At 35.2% G+C, this 16,449-nt stretch overlaps 1 protein-coding gene across 1 annotated transcript; it reads left to right on the top strand.

Annotated features, from left to right (window-relative positions):
• Positions 1–1,418: 1,418 nt before the first annotated feature.
• On the top strand, positions 1,419–15,995 carry LOC131150867 (probable acyl-CoA dehydrogenase IBR3). Its single transcript, XM_058101908.1, has 17 exons — positions 1,419–1,699; positions 1,807–1,941; positions 2,845–2,985; positions 3,189–3,320; positions 4,673–4,858; positions 5,236–5,313; positions 5,543–5,659; positions 6,095–6,193; positions 6,282–6,399; positions 7,400–7,662; positions 7,849–8,043; positions 8,424–8,566; positions 9,033–9,117; positions 9,236–9,445; positions 9,997–10,149; positions 15,295–15,399; positions 15,557–15,995. The coding sequence occupies exons 1-17, from the start codon at positions 1,565–1,567 to the stop codon at positions 15,746–15,748; spliced, it is 2,487 nt and encodes an 828-aa protein (XP_057957891.1). The 5' UTR covers positions 1,419–1,564; the 3' UTR covers positions 15,749–15,995.
• The last annotated feature ends 454 nt before the right edge of the window (positions 15,996–16,449 follow it).

Below are 16,449 nucleotides of genomic sequence, written 5' to 3'. Positions count from 1 at the left end.
AAAAAGAATTAAAAGAAATATTTTATGATTAGACTTAATTACTAAATCACACATCAAATTATTTAAAATACTTGAGCATAATTCAAGAAACTTTTTTATTTAATTGTGTAAATCATTCAAATCAACCCTTCTTGTCCTTATCCTTTGTAGCCAAAGATATACACAATGACATATAATTGAGAAATTATTAGGTAGAGTAGGTCTACCACATAATCTATAGGATAATTCAATTAAATATTGACAAATATGAAGTAGACACATTAGCAAATTTTAATCAATTGTTCATTCTCAAAATAAGCTCTAATATTCTTTTGTGTTTATGATGTAAATGTATCTTTTTTTCCTTTTTACGCATGTTAATTTATACAACTTTAATAATAAAAAATCATAGTAAAAAGTGAAAAAATGATAAATGTTAAGGTCAGGATGTAGCATGTCTTTTTTTTTTTTTGAAGAAAATGAAAAAAAAATTATATTTCCTAATACTATGGATCTAAATTTGAGAATATATATAATTGCTCAAAAACAAATTTAAAGTTGTCCTAGATTATAACTAAATTATAAAAATAATAATAAAAATATATTTTTCCTAATAATTGTGGAAAGAAGATTATATATATATATATATATATGTATGTATAATATTCAAAAAATCACTTTTCTAATGATTCCTCATAGGAAATTTATAAAAATATATTTCTTATTCTCATTATTATTATTTATTACCCATAACTCCTATTTGGGCAAGCCCTTCGAACCCATCTAGGTGACACCAAACTAGACGATGAAAACCTTACAGCCTACTCATTGACGCATTTCTGATAAGCAAACCACAAAACATTATAAAAAGTTAAGAAAAACTTTTATAATTATTATTATTTTTTAGATAATTCGGAGACTCCAGCTACCATTGCGTCATTTTGGATACTATGGTGCGACACCAAACCCGGTGGAGGTGAAAATCGCCCGCCCATTGACACACTCTTGATAATTCATGGGAATAAACTCTTAAGGAGGAATCAAATCCATGACTTTGTGGTCACCAAAAGTCACAAGTCTCCCTTACCATTTGACCCAACCCGGTTTGCCTATAATAATAAAAATTTTATAATCTATTTATATTTTAATGTTATATTTTTTATTGGATAAAATAAACTCTCACTTTTATATTTATTCTGCTAGTTATTTTTTTCTTCTAGTAAATAAAACTATCTTCAATTTGAATTTTTTTTCCAATTTTTAGTATTATTTTTCAAATATAAATATATATATATATGCATATATATATATATAGATTTAAATACATAAAAGGTAAGAAGATACATTTATTTTCTAAGTAAGAAATTAAGAAAATAAAAATTTATTTGGAATTTAGATATTTGGTGTATTTAAGCTAATATAATCACACAGATTAGACTTAATAAGAAAATAGTATAGCTAGGTCGTCCCCACGTGCCAAAGCAGCACGTACCTTCCTGTTTGCTCGCCTCTTTGATCCTTCTAAGCCCGGCTTGCTTCTCCTACTACTGCAGAAACCTTGTCGGAGAATTCTCAGTGTGATCCGATGGCTCACCGAACTTCCGACCTCGTTGGCGGTGTGCAGCCGGGGCACCAATTCGACACCGACGCCTTGCTTCGCTACTGCTCAGCGAACGTGGAAGGTTTTCCTTTGCCTCCATCGCAGTTCACCGTCTCGCAGGCAGAATCACCTTCAATTCTATGTGATTTGTTCTTGTAAAAAAAATTGTGTTTTTGTTTTTAATTTTGTCCTGATTGTTGTTTGGGCGTGCTTTATATTTTAATTAGTTCGGGCACGGTCAGTCGAACCCTACGTTTCTTGTGGAAGCGGGCTCGGGATCCTCCGTGAAGCGATATGTTCTGAGAAAGAAGCCTCCTGGGAAGTTGCTTCGGTCTGCTCATGATGTAGAGAGGGAGTATCAGGTGGTAATCAATTCTCAGTTTTTATGGTCATTTTTATGCTCATCCGCGTTGCTTTGTTTACTGATATTCATTGAGTTAACCGTTTGTTTAGTGAGAAAATGTGACAAAAGAAAGTAAGGGTCTGTTTGGTATTATTTTTATTTTCTATACGTTTTATTTTTACACATCAAAGAAGAGTTTGTTTATGTTTTCAATTTTTACTTGTTTTTGAAAAAATTGAAAATTAAATTTTATAAGTTTTAATTGTTCTGTCAGTTTATTTTCAGAATACTTCAATATTCTGAATTTTAATTTTTGTAAATTAAATAATTTATTTTATGCATAAATTTTAATTTTAAGTTAAATTAATAATCATATGAATTTTAAATATTATTGAAATAAAACTATTCATAAAATTTCAAAGAAAATAATAGTAAAAACCATATTTTTCGATTGTCATTTACAATAAGGTTGCTCTTCTAAAGTGAATTCTGAAATACAATTATTAGTAAAATAATTATGATAATTTTTATTTATTATAATATTTTTTTTGGAGTAAAAAGTGAGCAAACTTTGTTATAATATTTTTATCGTTTATTATTTTGTAATTCTATTATTTTAATCATATATTTTATTTTCAAGTAAAAAATGAGCATTTGTTCAGTTAAGTTCTTAATTATTTTAGTTTTAAAAATATTGACCAAACAGAGCTGTTTTGAATACCAAATGATCCCTAAATAAACTGTCATAGAATTTCTGATTTTTCATTTCTTGGAACACGAGATAGCAGAACAGCTGATCAACATGGCTTAATACTTACTATAGAATTTGTCATGTTCTTTCCCCAATTTTCTTGGTAACCAAATGGAGGAAAATAAGGGAAAGGCCATCTGTAATTCAAAAATTTTGAATTTGATTTTATAGGTTCTCCGGGCACTAGGTGTTCATACAAAGGTTCCAGTCCCCAAGGTCTTCTGCTTGTGTACAGATCCAAGCGTACTCGGAACTGCATTTTACGTGATGGAGTACTTGGAAGGACGCATTTTTTTGGACCTCAGGCTAGCTGTATGACCTTCTTTCTTCTGCTACCTTTTAATCAATGTTCTGTTTGAACTAAAATTCTAAGTGTATCAATATTTTGTGCATATGGCTTGTTGTGTGCATGATTTTGGGTGTCAATTTGTAAATCTATGTATGGGAGATAGGAAAAAGCTGTAAATCCACATGATGTTGATGGGTTTTATTTCTTTATTAATCCATTTGATCAGGATATATCTCCTTGGAGGAGGAGGGCTATATATAGTGCAATTGCTTCGGCCTTGGCTTCTCTGCATTCTGCAGATGTAGACGCCATTGGTCTAGGGAATTATGGTCGACGGGAGAACTACTGCAAGCGACAGGTATGCAGATCTTCTGAAAATTTTTTCCAATCTAGTCTGGTTATACTTGGTTATTATGATTCACCAGTGAAATGTCTTACGCTTATAGAACAAAGCTGAGTATCTTCGGTGAAGGACTTGTGCGGAAGGAAGATTGGATGTGACTTTGGCCCTAGATCATAATTCTTTGGTTAGCTTAAAGGGCAGGATTTAGTTATATTCTGCCACTGATATCAATGACAAATAAGACAATCTTTGGATCCTCATAAATCTAGAGGCTATATCTATGCTAACTCAAAAGTCATTTTAGAATGTTTTCGCTTCTTTGATTCTTAACATTGGTTTATTTGATTTCTATGTGGAAAATCTTATTGGCTTTTCTGTTGGCTGGCTTCAGTTTGAGTATGGTTCGTTCAATCAGTCACCATTTCAGTAAATAACAAATCAATGTTGCTTAGCAAATTATTTAGTTATTATTATTGATAATTGTTATATATTTACTAATATAATTAACTTTTTAAATTTATATTTATCCATCTCTTGGTGGTTTAGGAGCAATTGGCTGTTGTCTGATTGTTGCAACAAAGCTGGGCAAGGGATGAATCTGGAAATTTTATATGTTGGGGTTTTGGAGGAATGGAAGGGAATGAAGAACCCTCTGATCCCCTTCCCTCCTAAAAAATATTCTTCCAAAATGACAGTATAATTAAACCCCTCCTTCCATTCCTTTCCCTTTCCCTCCCTTCTCCCCCACATAAACATTGTGTTTGTAAACTAGTTCCCTTTGATTAGGCTATTAGAACTTGGCCTTGCCTTGCTCTTGGACTTGGGCAGATTAGCATTTGGTTAGTTAAAAGGGAAAGTAGTAAAAACACTAAGGTGCCATCTCATTGTATAACATACTTCCAAGTGTTCTTTTAAGAAATGGTCAAGATAAGTGTACAAACCAACTTATGTCCCTGCTTACTACATATATGAAATTAATGAAATAACTCATTCTTGATCCATTAAAATTTAAAGAAGGAAAATTTCATAAAGATTTATATGTTGCTCTATGTTTGTGGGGATTGTTCATGAGTTTTTTCTCTTTTATAACTGGGTCAAGGGATTTATTCTTTTGGGATTGGATCTTTCATTTGATCACAATTACCACATTACTAGGGATTGGATTTATCATCTTGAATGTATGCATTATAAGGAACACTGTTATATACTGCCCAACATGTGTGTTTGTAGTCCATTTCTAAATCTGTTTATTTGTGCTTACTATGGGTTCTTATTTTTATTTTTATTTTTTTCCAATTGCAGCATAATAATGCATCATGAAATATAGACATGCTTGAATCATCTTGGAAATATATTGCTTGCTTTAGGTTGAGAGGTGGGCGAAACAATATATTTCTTCAACTGGCGAGGGTAAGCCCGAAAGAAATCCGAAGATGTTTGAGCTGATTGACTGGCTAAATCAGCATATTCCTCCTGAAGATTCTACAGGAGGAGCAAGAGGTCTTGTTCATGGTGACTTTCGGATTGATAATCTAGTATTCCACCCAACTGAGGTCTGGTATTTTAGAATTTTTTGAAAAGCGTCAAACTTATTTGTTTTATACTTGGTTATCTAAGGACAATGGTGTTTCATTTGAACTTTGCTGGTGTATGTTATAGAGTCACACATGTAAAATTAATATTGAGGCATTGTTTGATTGGGCTAAAAATATTTTTCAAATGAAAATAAGAAACTATTTTCCATGGAAATGGGTTACCTTACTCTTTTTTATTTTTTCAGAGATAAATTTCCCCAGCCAAACAAGGCCTGAATGTAATATTTTTTTCTTAAGTTGTCTCTTGCGAGGTCAAACAATGGAGACATTTAAATACTCTCCTTAATGAAAGTTTTGTGGTTCGCACATCTGATGAGATACTGTTAATGATGCAGGATCGAGTGATTGGTATTCTTGACTGGGAATTGTCTACTCTTGGAAATCAGATGTGTGATGTTGCATACAGCTGTTTGGTGATTATCATTATTCAGACTAAGTCTATACCATGGGAACACCTACATTTTTTGTTACAACTTGAAGCATGCATGCCATTCTTTATTTGTTTAAATTTATATTAGTTGATGAGCATAATTGTGCAATGCCATTTTATCTAGTTAGTAATAGCAGCTCTGGATTAATCAAGAGCCTAAATGCTCTACAAGTGGACATTTTGTAGCTGATCACAAGTTCCTTTCTTGACAGCATTACAATGTTGATATTGAGATAGATAAACCTCAAGTTGAAGGCCTTGAGCTTACCGGCATTCCAGAAGGGATTCCTTCCCAAGCAGAATATTTAGCAGAATACTGTTCTGCAGCAGTAAGACCCACATTCTTAGTTATTATTTGATAGTGTTTTTTGTATGCATTTAAATGCATTTCTTATGGGGAAAAAATCCAAGATAATACACTCTGAGAAGGACTTGTGTTTACATCTTCTAATTTATCAAATGTGACAACATGATTTAATAGATTTTTTTCTGCAAGAGACTTTGATGACTATATTGATGCAATTGAGTAATAATGACACAATGATGGTGGGTTAGTACTAAGGATACCACTGGAAATATGGCCATTAGCATTATGAGTATCTTGGTCTTGATTTGTCTCCTTGGTAAACAAATTGATTGATGAACTGATGTGCTTCATTTTTGCTCCATCCATTGTGATATTTAAAACAACAGTAACTTTTTTCTCCTAGATATTTTTGTCTGCTGGTGCAGGCTAAATATTTATATATATCTTTGCAATATAGGGAACACCGTGGCCTCTTGCTGAGTGGAAGTTCTATGTTGCTTTTTCCATGTTCCGTGCGGCATCAATATATACAGGGGTCTATTGCAGATATATAATGGTATATTTTGTGATTCCATTTCTTCTGAAGTAATATTGTTTAACTTGGAACTTTATTTTGTACAATAGTTTATTATTTTGGTTTGCAGGGTAATGCATCTGGAGGTGAACGTGCTCGACATGCGGGGATGAAAGCTAATGCTCTTATAGATTCTGCATTGGCACTTACTAAACGAAGATCTGTACTCCCTGAGCGCCCTCCTTCTGGTATCCACATTATTTGATGGCAGTTGGTAATAATATAGTTTACATATTTTCATAACAGAAAGATTGTGATTGTTTTAGACATCTAGATACCAGCATCTTTATGGTTCTAACTTGTAAGTTGAGCAAAAGCATGCTTGATTTAACCGTAAAGCAATATCTAAGCAACCAAATTCTAGAGTGAGGGTGTGCCAGTGGCAACTTTTAGATTTTAATTATCTTAGAATCTTGAGTCTTTGTCCTCAACATCATACCCTGTCCCCGCTGATATTTGAGTATGGTTGTGCTAGTGTCAAACCGCTAATTCTGTAGTTTGTTTATAAGCAATTAAAAGCTTGTAGCCTGATGAACAACAATAAGCTATGTTTTTGTTGTGTACTGACCCACTGCAGATTGTCTTGTTAAGTAATTTTATGATAAGAAAATATATGATAAAGGAATCTGCTTGACATCCAAAATTCTGTATTTCCCCAGTTTTAATTCTTGATGTTGGGGGAATCTGCACTCAACCTGCACAATTCTAGCATTGAATGAGAATATGTGGATCTTAAGGCGAATGAGGTTACTAAGTACAGTAACATTAGTCAACTTGACAGTATTATTAGACAACTTATTAGATTTTCATGCCATTTCAGCTCAAGGAAATAAGAGGCCAACCTACCATTTGATGGCTATGCCTTGCATGTTAGATATCCAGGTTTTGAAATTAAGTTTTGTTTTTGTCCTTTCTTTTCTTTTTTCTTTTTCGATTGCTTTAAGCATCCAGGAAAGCAGTTGTTTTCTGCTTCTTAAGTGTCTTTTATATTAACTTCTTTGCTTATTTTCCTGATCAGGATTTTCTGGACAACCTGAATACTAAAAAATGTTTGAAATATTTTCTGGGAAGTCATGTGAAACAAATGGCCTGACCTACCTGTTCTTGTGTCAGTCCTTTTGGTTTCCCTGACTGTTACATATAATTATTGCATAATTTTCATGTTGCCTTTCTACTATTTAAACTCAGTTGCGCAGGATCATTTAGAGCCATTCAGAAATGACAGTGAAGATCAAGCTCTTTTCTTAAGGGATACAGGAAAACTTGTTCCCAAGAAAAAGGTTCTAGATTTGAGAAATAAATTGATTAAGTTTATGGAAGATTATATATATCCCATGGAAAAAAATTTCTACAAACTTGCGGAGTCTAAATTGCGATGGACAGTTCACCCAGAGGAGGAGAACTTGAAGGAGCTGGCGAAGAGAGAGGGCTTATGGAACTTATGGATACCTGTATGTATTTTCATTTATGCTTCCCAGTCATCTGTTCCATTTTTCTGATCCTATCTTTCTCTCTGAAAATGAAGGCTTGAAAGTTGAAATACCTATTCTTCCCACCCTGGAAAGTGCAAAGTGTGTTCATGGAAGATGATGCTCTTTTTAACAGAGTATTACCGATTTCTGTATCTTTTTATGCAGTTGGATAGTGCTGCTAGGGCAAGAAAAATAATCTTTGAAGGGAGAAACCACACACTTTCTGGGGATGTATACAATCGCATATTGGGTGCTGGCCTTTCAAATCTTGAATATGGGTTCCTCTGTGAGATTATGGGTCGTTCTGTTTGGGCTCCACAGGTATTCAACTGTGGGGCACCCGACACAGGAAATATGGAGGTAAAAGAATTTTTTTTCCCTGAATTTAGAAAATGATGAAATTGAGAGAGAAGCACATTGGTATTCTCTGTCGTCTGGCAAGATCTAAGTACTCTTCTACCTTTCATGAATTTCTCAACTGATAAACGAAGAAAATTACAGGATTTGCTCACTGATCTTTTATTAATTTTTTTTGTTAATAGATAGAGATATGGGAAGCTCTTTGTTTTCTTGAATTGCTTCTAGTCATAATCAGGTTGCTAATTTATGGAAAAAAAAATTCTTATCGTAGGAACCCATGCATGTAATAATATGATTTGTATTTGCTTTTTTATACTTTGAAAAGAAATTTTACTGGATTGGTTGCATGTGTTTACTGCAAACTCCAATTTTTGATTTAGGTGTTATTGCGCTATGGAAACAAAGAGCAACTTCAAGAATGGCTAATTCCATTGCTAGAGGGAAAGATACGATCTGGATTTGCAATGACAGAACCACAAGTTGCATCTTCTGATGCAACCAATATTGAATGTTCTATTGAGCGGTAGGTTCATTCAATAATCTGGAATTCTATTACAAAATCATAGTTGTGCAGCTTGTGCTTATGTTAGTGACTGATAGTCGGTCTAAAATAGATTTCAAAATTCAAAATGTACCCTCATGCAACAATCTGGAGTTCTAATATAAGATCATACCTGTAATAATTATGTTAATGGGGTGAAAACCAGTCCAGAATTGAATGCAAATTCAAACGGGAGTAATAAAGGATCAAATTTAAGCATTTTAATATTATGTGCAGGACCTCTTGTAGGATGCCCTTTTTTTTTTTTTTGGGTGGAGGGTCCTTTTCTCCCCTTTTGACTTTGTGGAGTTAAGATGACGTGTCAGTGCTGGTGCTTTTGGGTCCTTTGTGGAACAATGATTTTGTGATGATAAATATGAATGTTTTTTTTAATAAAAAAGAAAAATTCTGCACTGCTTGTAATCATCACTGATACTTGGATGTGCAGAGAAGGGGACTACTATATAATCAATGGGAACAAGTGGTGGACAAGTGGAGCAATGGATCCTAGGTGCAGACTTCTTATAGTCATGGTCAGTTTTCTTGGAAGGCATGAGCTTATTTGTCTCCATTCTCAATTAAAGAAAATGTCAGTGGCTGCTGTTAATTTTTTTAGATGCAGTTAATGGAGGTAATCTGAACAATGCACAGGGAAAAACAAACTTCACTGCTGCTAAGCATAAGCAGCAATCCATGATCTTAGTGGATATACAGACCCCAGGTATACACATAAAGAGACCGCTGACTGTGTTTGGCTTTGATGATGCACCTCATGGGCATGCAGAAATATCATTTGAGAATGTACGTGTTCCAGCCAAGAATATTCTGCTGGGAGAAGGGCGTGGATTTGAAATTGCGCAGGTAAAATGTTCTTGCTTTGCTGAGGAGGGTTGCTGCTTCTACTTTATTCTCTAGTTACAAGATTTGTATACCATGTTGATTTTAAAATTTGGATACTGTTCCCAAAATGGCAAAATTTAATTTACAAATTCCAACTATACGAGGTTCAAACTTCTGTGGACTTAAAATCTGCACATTTTGGTGTCTTAGTGAAATTTCCAGCTGCAAGAAATTTGAATATATGTAAATTTCTGCGAGCATTAACATTTTAAAGTCTTTTTGGCAACACATGCTGCGGATGTGTGTGGCTCACATGCTGGGCTAAAACTTTTCGAAGATCTGGAAGTTCTTCTGGGCCAAAAAGGCACAATACCAAACAGGATCTAAGCCCACTAAGAAGCGCCTAGGAGATTCAGTTAAGGGAAATGGAATGGTTGGATGGCTAAGACTTAAATTCATGTGGTTTTGTGACTGGAATTGTCTCGGGGCCTATTATGTGGTTGATTTTCCTCCTTCAGATGCACAAACAGATATCTCAGATTTGGTACTGTTCAATGTTTACATGCTTGCAGGGTAGGTTGGGCCCTGGAAGGTTGCACCACTGCATGAGGCTGGTAGGTGCAGCAGAGCGTGGCATGCAGATGGCAGTTCAAAGGGCACTTAGAAGAAGAGTGTTTGGAAAGTTGATTGCTCAACAAGGTTCATTTCTTTCTGATATTGCCAAGGTAATTTTGGCCTGTCTGAAGAATTGGCAGCAATGATTTCATTTCACCCCCTTCTGGTTTTTAAACTAATGAATCAGAATGAATTGAATGGAATGTCCCATGCATGCAGGGGTTCAAATTGTTGTTATATTTTTGTGTCGTATGTTTATTTGCTTGTTTGTTTTTGTGTGTGTGTGTGTGTGTGTGTTTTTTTTTTCCCTGGACTAAAGTTGGTTACTATTTTGTATTTTCTGCGTCTTTCAAGCTAAGGAATTGTTGGAACAGGACGCATGGGGCAGTGTGCTGCCCATGCTGCTCACATGTCATGCTCATGCAACCCATGTCCTGCAGCTGCCCATGCTGCCAATGACCTGCAGTTGTCCATGCCCATGCATGGGCCATGTGATGACCATGACTTGTTGCCAGTCACTTCACATGACAAACACTGCCGATTCACATGTTTGCATTTTTTTTAGTCTGCCCGAATGCCTATAAAAGGGCATGCTTGCAGTTCAAAGGTATAATCCCAAAATCAGTGTAATATTGTGATAAGTATTGTATACCCAATTTTGTATACTATCCTGTGAGGATTATTGTGTGTATCTGAGTTTTGGGGTTGAGAGTGTGAGCTGCCATTATTTTGTACCCTACTATTTTTAGTGGATACTCCTGATCCGTCTTTGTCCATGGAGTAGGCATATTGCCGAATCACGTGAATCTCCCATGTCTTGTTTGTGCCATTTTTTTAAATATTTTTACCATTAATTTCTCTTGATCATATATAACTCAAAATTACGATTCTGCCAGAAATATTATTTATTTCTTGGCCAAATTCTACAACAAACTGGTATCAAAGTTATTTTAGTTTTTTATATCTATTTGGAGTTTTCCCAAAATGTCTGCCAAATATGAGATCGAGAAATTTGATGGCCATTTTGGTCCAACAATGACTGTAAAAGGCACTTTGGTCACGAGAAAAATTGCCTGAAGAAAAAGGAGCCAATAGCAAGGATCCAACTGCAACCACGTCGGCTGCAACATCGGCATCATCGATGGCGACGACTGTTCTGACAAAAACAGTGTCAGCTGCGGAGTTAGCAGAAGTAGACGAGAAGGCTCGCAGTGCAATTATTCTCAATTTATCAAACAAGGTGTTATGCGAGGTTGTGGAGGAAGAAGATGCGTTGAAAATGTGGCAAAAGCTCAAGAGTCTCTAGATGACGAAGTCTCTCACCAATAGGTTGTACCTTAAACAAAATCTTTACACACTATAGATGAAAGAAGGTATGTCTATTAAAGAACACATTAATGAATTTAACTGGGTAATTATGGATCTAAGAAATCTTGATATTAAAATTGATGATGAAGATCAAGCCATTATTTTATTATGTTCATTGCCCCATTCCTGTGAGCATTTTGTTACCACTTTGCTTTATGGTAAAGACTCCATTAGTATGGAAGATGTTAATACATCTTTAAATTCACAAGAATTAAGGAAAAATGTTTCTAGCAATAATACTGAAGAAATTGGGGACGGTCTTATTGCGAGGGGGAGGAGTCAAAATAAGGGATCTGAAAATAAAGGTCGATCTAATCCAAACCGAAGAAAAATGTTGAATGCTTCTACTGTCACAAGAAGGGGCCGACTAAGTGGAATTGTCCTAAACTTAAGAAAAATAATAAATCAGATCAAAAGGACAATAAGAATGGAAATTCTTCTGTTGTTGTTGGAGTTGTTGAAAATAAATGTTTAGATGCTGAATATGTTCTTTTAGTTACCGTTGTCGATTCTAGCTCAGAAAATGAGTGGATTCTTGATTCGGGTTGTTCCTATCATATGTGTCCCAATAAAGACTGTTTTACTACATATAAATCAATTAATGGTGGAACCATCTTAATGGTTAATAACATGGTGTGTAAAATTGTTGGAATAGGTACAATTCAAATTAAGATGTTTGACGGTATTGTAAGGACTTTGACAGATGTTCAGCATGTTTCGGAGTTGAAGAAGAATTTAATTTCTTTAGGTATTCTTGATTCAGGTTGTTCCTATCATATGTGTCCCAATAAAGATTGTTTTACCACATATAAATCAATTAATGGTGGAACCATCTTAATGGGTAATAACATGGTGTGTAAAATTGTTGGAATAGGTACAATTCAAATTAAGATGTTTGACGGTATTGTAAGGACTTTGATAGATGTTCAGCATGTTCCGGAGTTGAAGAAGAATTTAATTTCTTTAGGTATTCTTGATGCTATTGGTTGCAAGTTTTCAGCTCAAGGTGGAGTATTGAGAGTTTCGAAGGTGCATTAATTGTGATGAAAGGAAATAGAAGGAATGGTCTTTATTTTTTGCAGGACAATACAGTTTATGGCTTTGCTTTAGTTTAGTTGACTCAGATTCAGACATTACTCGGTTGTGGCATATGCGCTTGGGTCATATGAGTGAGATGGGCATGACCGTATTGAGTAAACGTGGTTTACTTCGTGGACAAAAGACAGGTAAATTTGTCTTTTATGAAAATTGTGTTTTTGGTAAACATAAAAGAGTTAAATTCAGTAATGCAGTGCACAGGACCAAAGAAACCGTGGATTATATCCATTCTGATCTTTGGGGTCCTTCACAAGTTCCCTTTCTCAGGGGTTCTCGGTATATACTGACCTTTATTGATGATTTTTCCCATAAAGTTTGGATTTATACCTTGAAGAATGAAAATGATGTGTTTGAAAAATTTAAGGAGGGGAAGGTCATGATAGAAAATCAGACCGGTAAAAAGGTGAAACGTTTACGGATTGATAATGGTTTAGAATTCTGTTCAAGAGAATTTAATGAGTTTTGCAGGAACGAAGGCATCGTTCGACACCGTACAGTCAAGGGTACTCCACAACAAAATGGAGTTACAGAACGCATGAGCAAAACTCTTTTGGAGAGAGCATGTTGTATGCTCTTTACTTTAGGTTTGCCAAAGAAATTTTGGGCTGAAGCAGTCAACATAGCCTGTTATCTAGTGAACAAGTCTCCATCGACTGCTATTGAATGCAAGACATTGGAGGAGTTATGATCGGGTAAACCTGCTGATTATTCTTGTTTAAGAATTTTTGGTTGTCCAACATATGCTCATGTTAATGAAGGGAAAATGGAGCCTAGAGCCAAGAAATGCATCTTTCTTGGATACAAACAAGGGGTGAAAGGATACAAGTTGTGGTGTCCTGATCCTAAGTCACCCAAGTTTCTAATTATTAGGGATGTCCCTTTTGATGAATCTTTTATGCTTCACCAAAAAAAAGATTCTTTCGATACTGGTTGTTGTGAAAGTGACAAACATCAGGTGGAGTTACAATTTGATGTTTCAAAGATGATGCTTGAAGCACCGATAGATCAACCTACTGAGGAGGAGGAGGTGTAACATGAAGAAGCACCACCACCGCAACAGGACATTATTGCTGTTTGGAGACAACGCAGACAAATTAAGCCACCTGAGAGCTTAAGCAGATTTAGTAGCTTATGTTTTGCCTATGACAGAATTCATCGAAGAGGATGAGTCTTTCACGTACTGCTAAATGGATTGTTGCTATGATTGAAGAGATCGAATCTCTTCATCGAAATCAGACATGGGAGTTAGTTAAACCACCGAAGGGTCAAAAGGTTAATGGCTGCAAATAGGTTTTCAAAAGAAAAGAAGGAATTCCTGGAGTTGAGGATGCTAAGTACAAGGCACATTTGGTAGCAAAGGGCTACAGTCAAAGGAAAGGTGTATATTTCAATGAAGTTTTCTCACCTATGGTAAAACATACTTCAATTCGTGTTTTACTTGCTTTAGTTGCCTTATATGATATGGAACTTGAACAACTCGAAACTGCTTTTCTTCATGATGACCTTGAAGAACATATTTACATGCATAAGCCTGAAGGTTTTGTTGTTCAGGGAAAAGAAGACCATGTTTGCTTGTTGAAAAAATCATTGTGTGGGTTAAAGCAATCTCTAAGACAGTAATATAAGTGGTTTGACTCATTTATGATTGATCATAGTTATTGCAGAAGTAACTATGATAGTTGTGTGTATTTCAAGAAGCTCTCTGATGATTCGTTCATATATTTATTATTATATGTTGATGATATGTTAATTGCTGCTAATAACATGTCGGATATTTCTAAGTTGAAATCTCAACTCAACTATGAGTTTGGGATGAAAAACTTAGGAGCAGCTCGGAACATTTTGGGCATGGAAATTTAAGCTAGAAAACTTTGTTTATCTCAAAAAAATTATATTGAGAAAGTGCTTGAGGTTTGGGATGGAAACTTTCAAGGCAGTCTGTACGCCACTTGTTACGCATTTTCACTTATCAGCGAAATTGTCACCATATACCAATAAGGAGAAGGAGCATCTCACGTGTTCTTTATGCTAATGTTGTTGGCAGTCTTATGTATGCCATGGTATGTACCCGTCTAGACATTTCACATGCAGTTAGTGTTGTTAGTAGGTACATGAAAAATGCAGGAAAAGAACATTGATAGGCTGTGAAATGGATATTGTAGTATTTACGGGATACTTTAGATGTTGATCTGATATTTGAATGTAGCAACGTTGACACTTCTGAAAGTGTTGTTGGTTTCGTGGACTCTGATTATGCAGCACAAGAGGAGATCCCTGACTGGCTATATTTTCACCCTGTCAGGGATGTGCTGTTAGTTGGGAAGCAACTTTACAACCAACTGTTGCTCTTTCTACTACTGAGACAGAATATATGGCACTGACTGAAGCAGTGAAAGAAGTCATTTGGCTTAGAGGTTTGGTTTCTGATTTAGGCTTACAATAAAATTAAACTGTTATTTACTGTGACAGGCAGAGTGCAATACATTTGACCAAAAATCAAATGTATAATGAGCTGTCAAGTTTCACTTTATTTGAGATATTATATCTAATGATTTTATTAGTGTTGAAAAAGTTGCTACAGCTGATAGGCACACTACCGAACCACGTAAATCTCCTGTGTCTTGTGTGTGTTATTTATTTATTTATTTTTATCATTTATTTCTCGTGATCATATATAACTCCAAATTCTGATCTGCCAAAAATATTATTTATTTCTGGGCCAAATTCCGCAACAAGAATATTTTCAGAAGTTTGTCATTGTCTTGCTTAATTGGCTGTCTCTCTTGCAGTGCCGAGTGGAGCTTGAGAGAACCAGATTGTTGGTTCTGGAAGCTGCAGATCAGCTTGATCAGTTTGGAAATGTCAGAGCCCGTGGGATTCTTGCAATGGCCAAGGTATAGAACTCTTATGCAATCTGTACATTCAAAGTTCAGGATTTTTAGACCAGATAGGTTGTTTCACCATAATATTGGTCATAAATAGTTTATTTGTTGTTGTTTTGAACTTCTTACTTGGGTGGTTTAAAAATTTCCACACCCGTGGATCAAGCAGGTAGCAGCTCCAAACATGGCACTGCAGGTGCTAGACATGGCAATGCAGGTGCATGGTGCAGCTGGCGTGTCTTCCGACACAGTCCTGGCACATCTGTGGGCTACGGCTAGAACTCTGAGAATTGCAGATGGTCCTGATGAAGTCCATTTGGGTACCATTGCCAAATTAGAACTACGGAGAGCAAAGCTTTGAAGAGGCTCAGAAAATTCAGGGACAGAATCACATTGCCAAGATTATTGAATGAGTGATAGGATAGGATGGTGGTGGAGGAACCCTAATCCTGTAATATCAAGGGGGAACAATAAAAAATTATTTCAAGAGGCTTTTTAAAATAATAATAATAAAAAAAAACTTGTTAGTGTTAAACAAGCTTGCGGGCCATGTCGGGAATGATAATCTTGATTTATTAATCTGTTGGTGAAATTATTGTTTTGATCAATTTAGCCTTGAGATGATTTCTGAGTAATTAAATTTTTTTTTTCTTTAGGCTTTTATTGCTCAAAATTTTGAAGAGTTCATTGATCCAAAGTTGAGTTAAGCTCTGGATGGTTAATGGACTGTTAATTCATTAATCTTGTAGTCCAGCTTATATGGCTTGATTTGTCATAAAGCTTTGCTAGATGTTGAGAACCCGAGTTTAGTGGAGAGAACAAAAATAGAAATGGCAAACAGCAAATGCTGGATTGTGATTAATGAAAAATTAAATTTACATCTCTTTTCTTCTTTCTTTCTTTCTGTTTTAATTCTTTCTACTTTCCTTTTTAATTCCATATTCTCAATATAAGATGGAATACTCCAACACCCCCCCTCAAGATGAACATTGTTGTTATAAATGTTCATTTTGCAAAGATTATGATGAAAAGATAAAGATTCGAGGGGCTTTATAAATATGT

Source organism: Malania oleifera, chromosome 3 (assembly GCF_029873635.1).
Source record: "Malania oleifera isolate guangnan ecotype guangnan chromosome 3, ASM2987363v1, whole genome shotgun sequence".
In the NCBI taxonomy this organism is placed as follows: Eukaryota; Viridiplantae; Streptophyta; class Magnoliopsida; order Santalales; family Ximeniaceae; genus Malania; species Malania oleifera.
The sequence above is the reverse complement of the archived record's forward strand: the minus strand, read 5'-3'. Positions and strand labels throughout refer to the sequence as shown.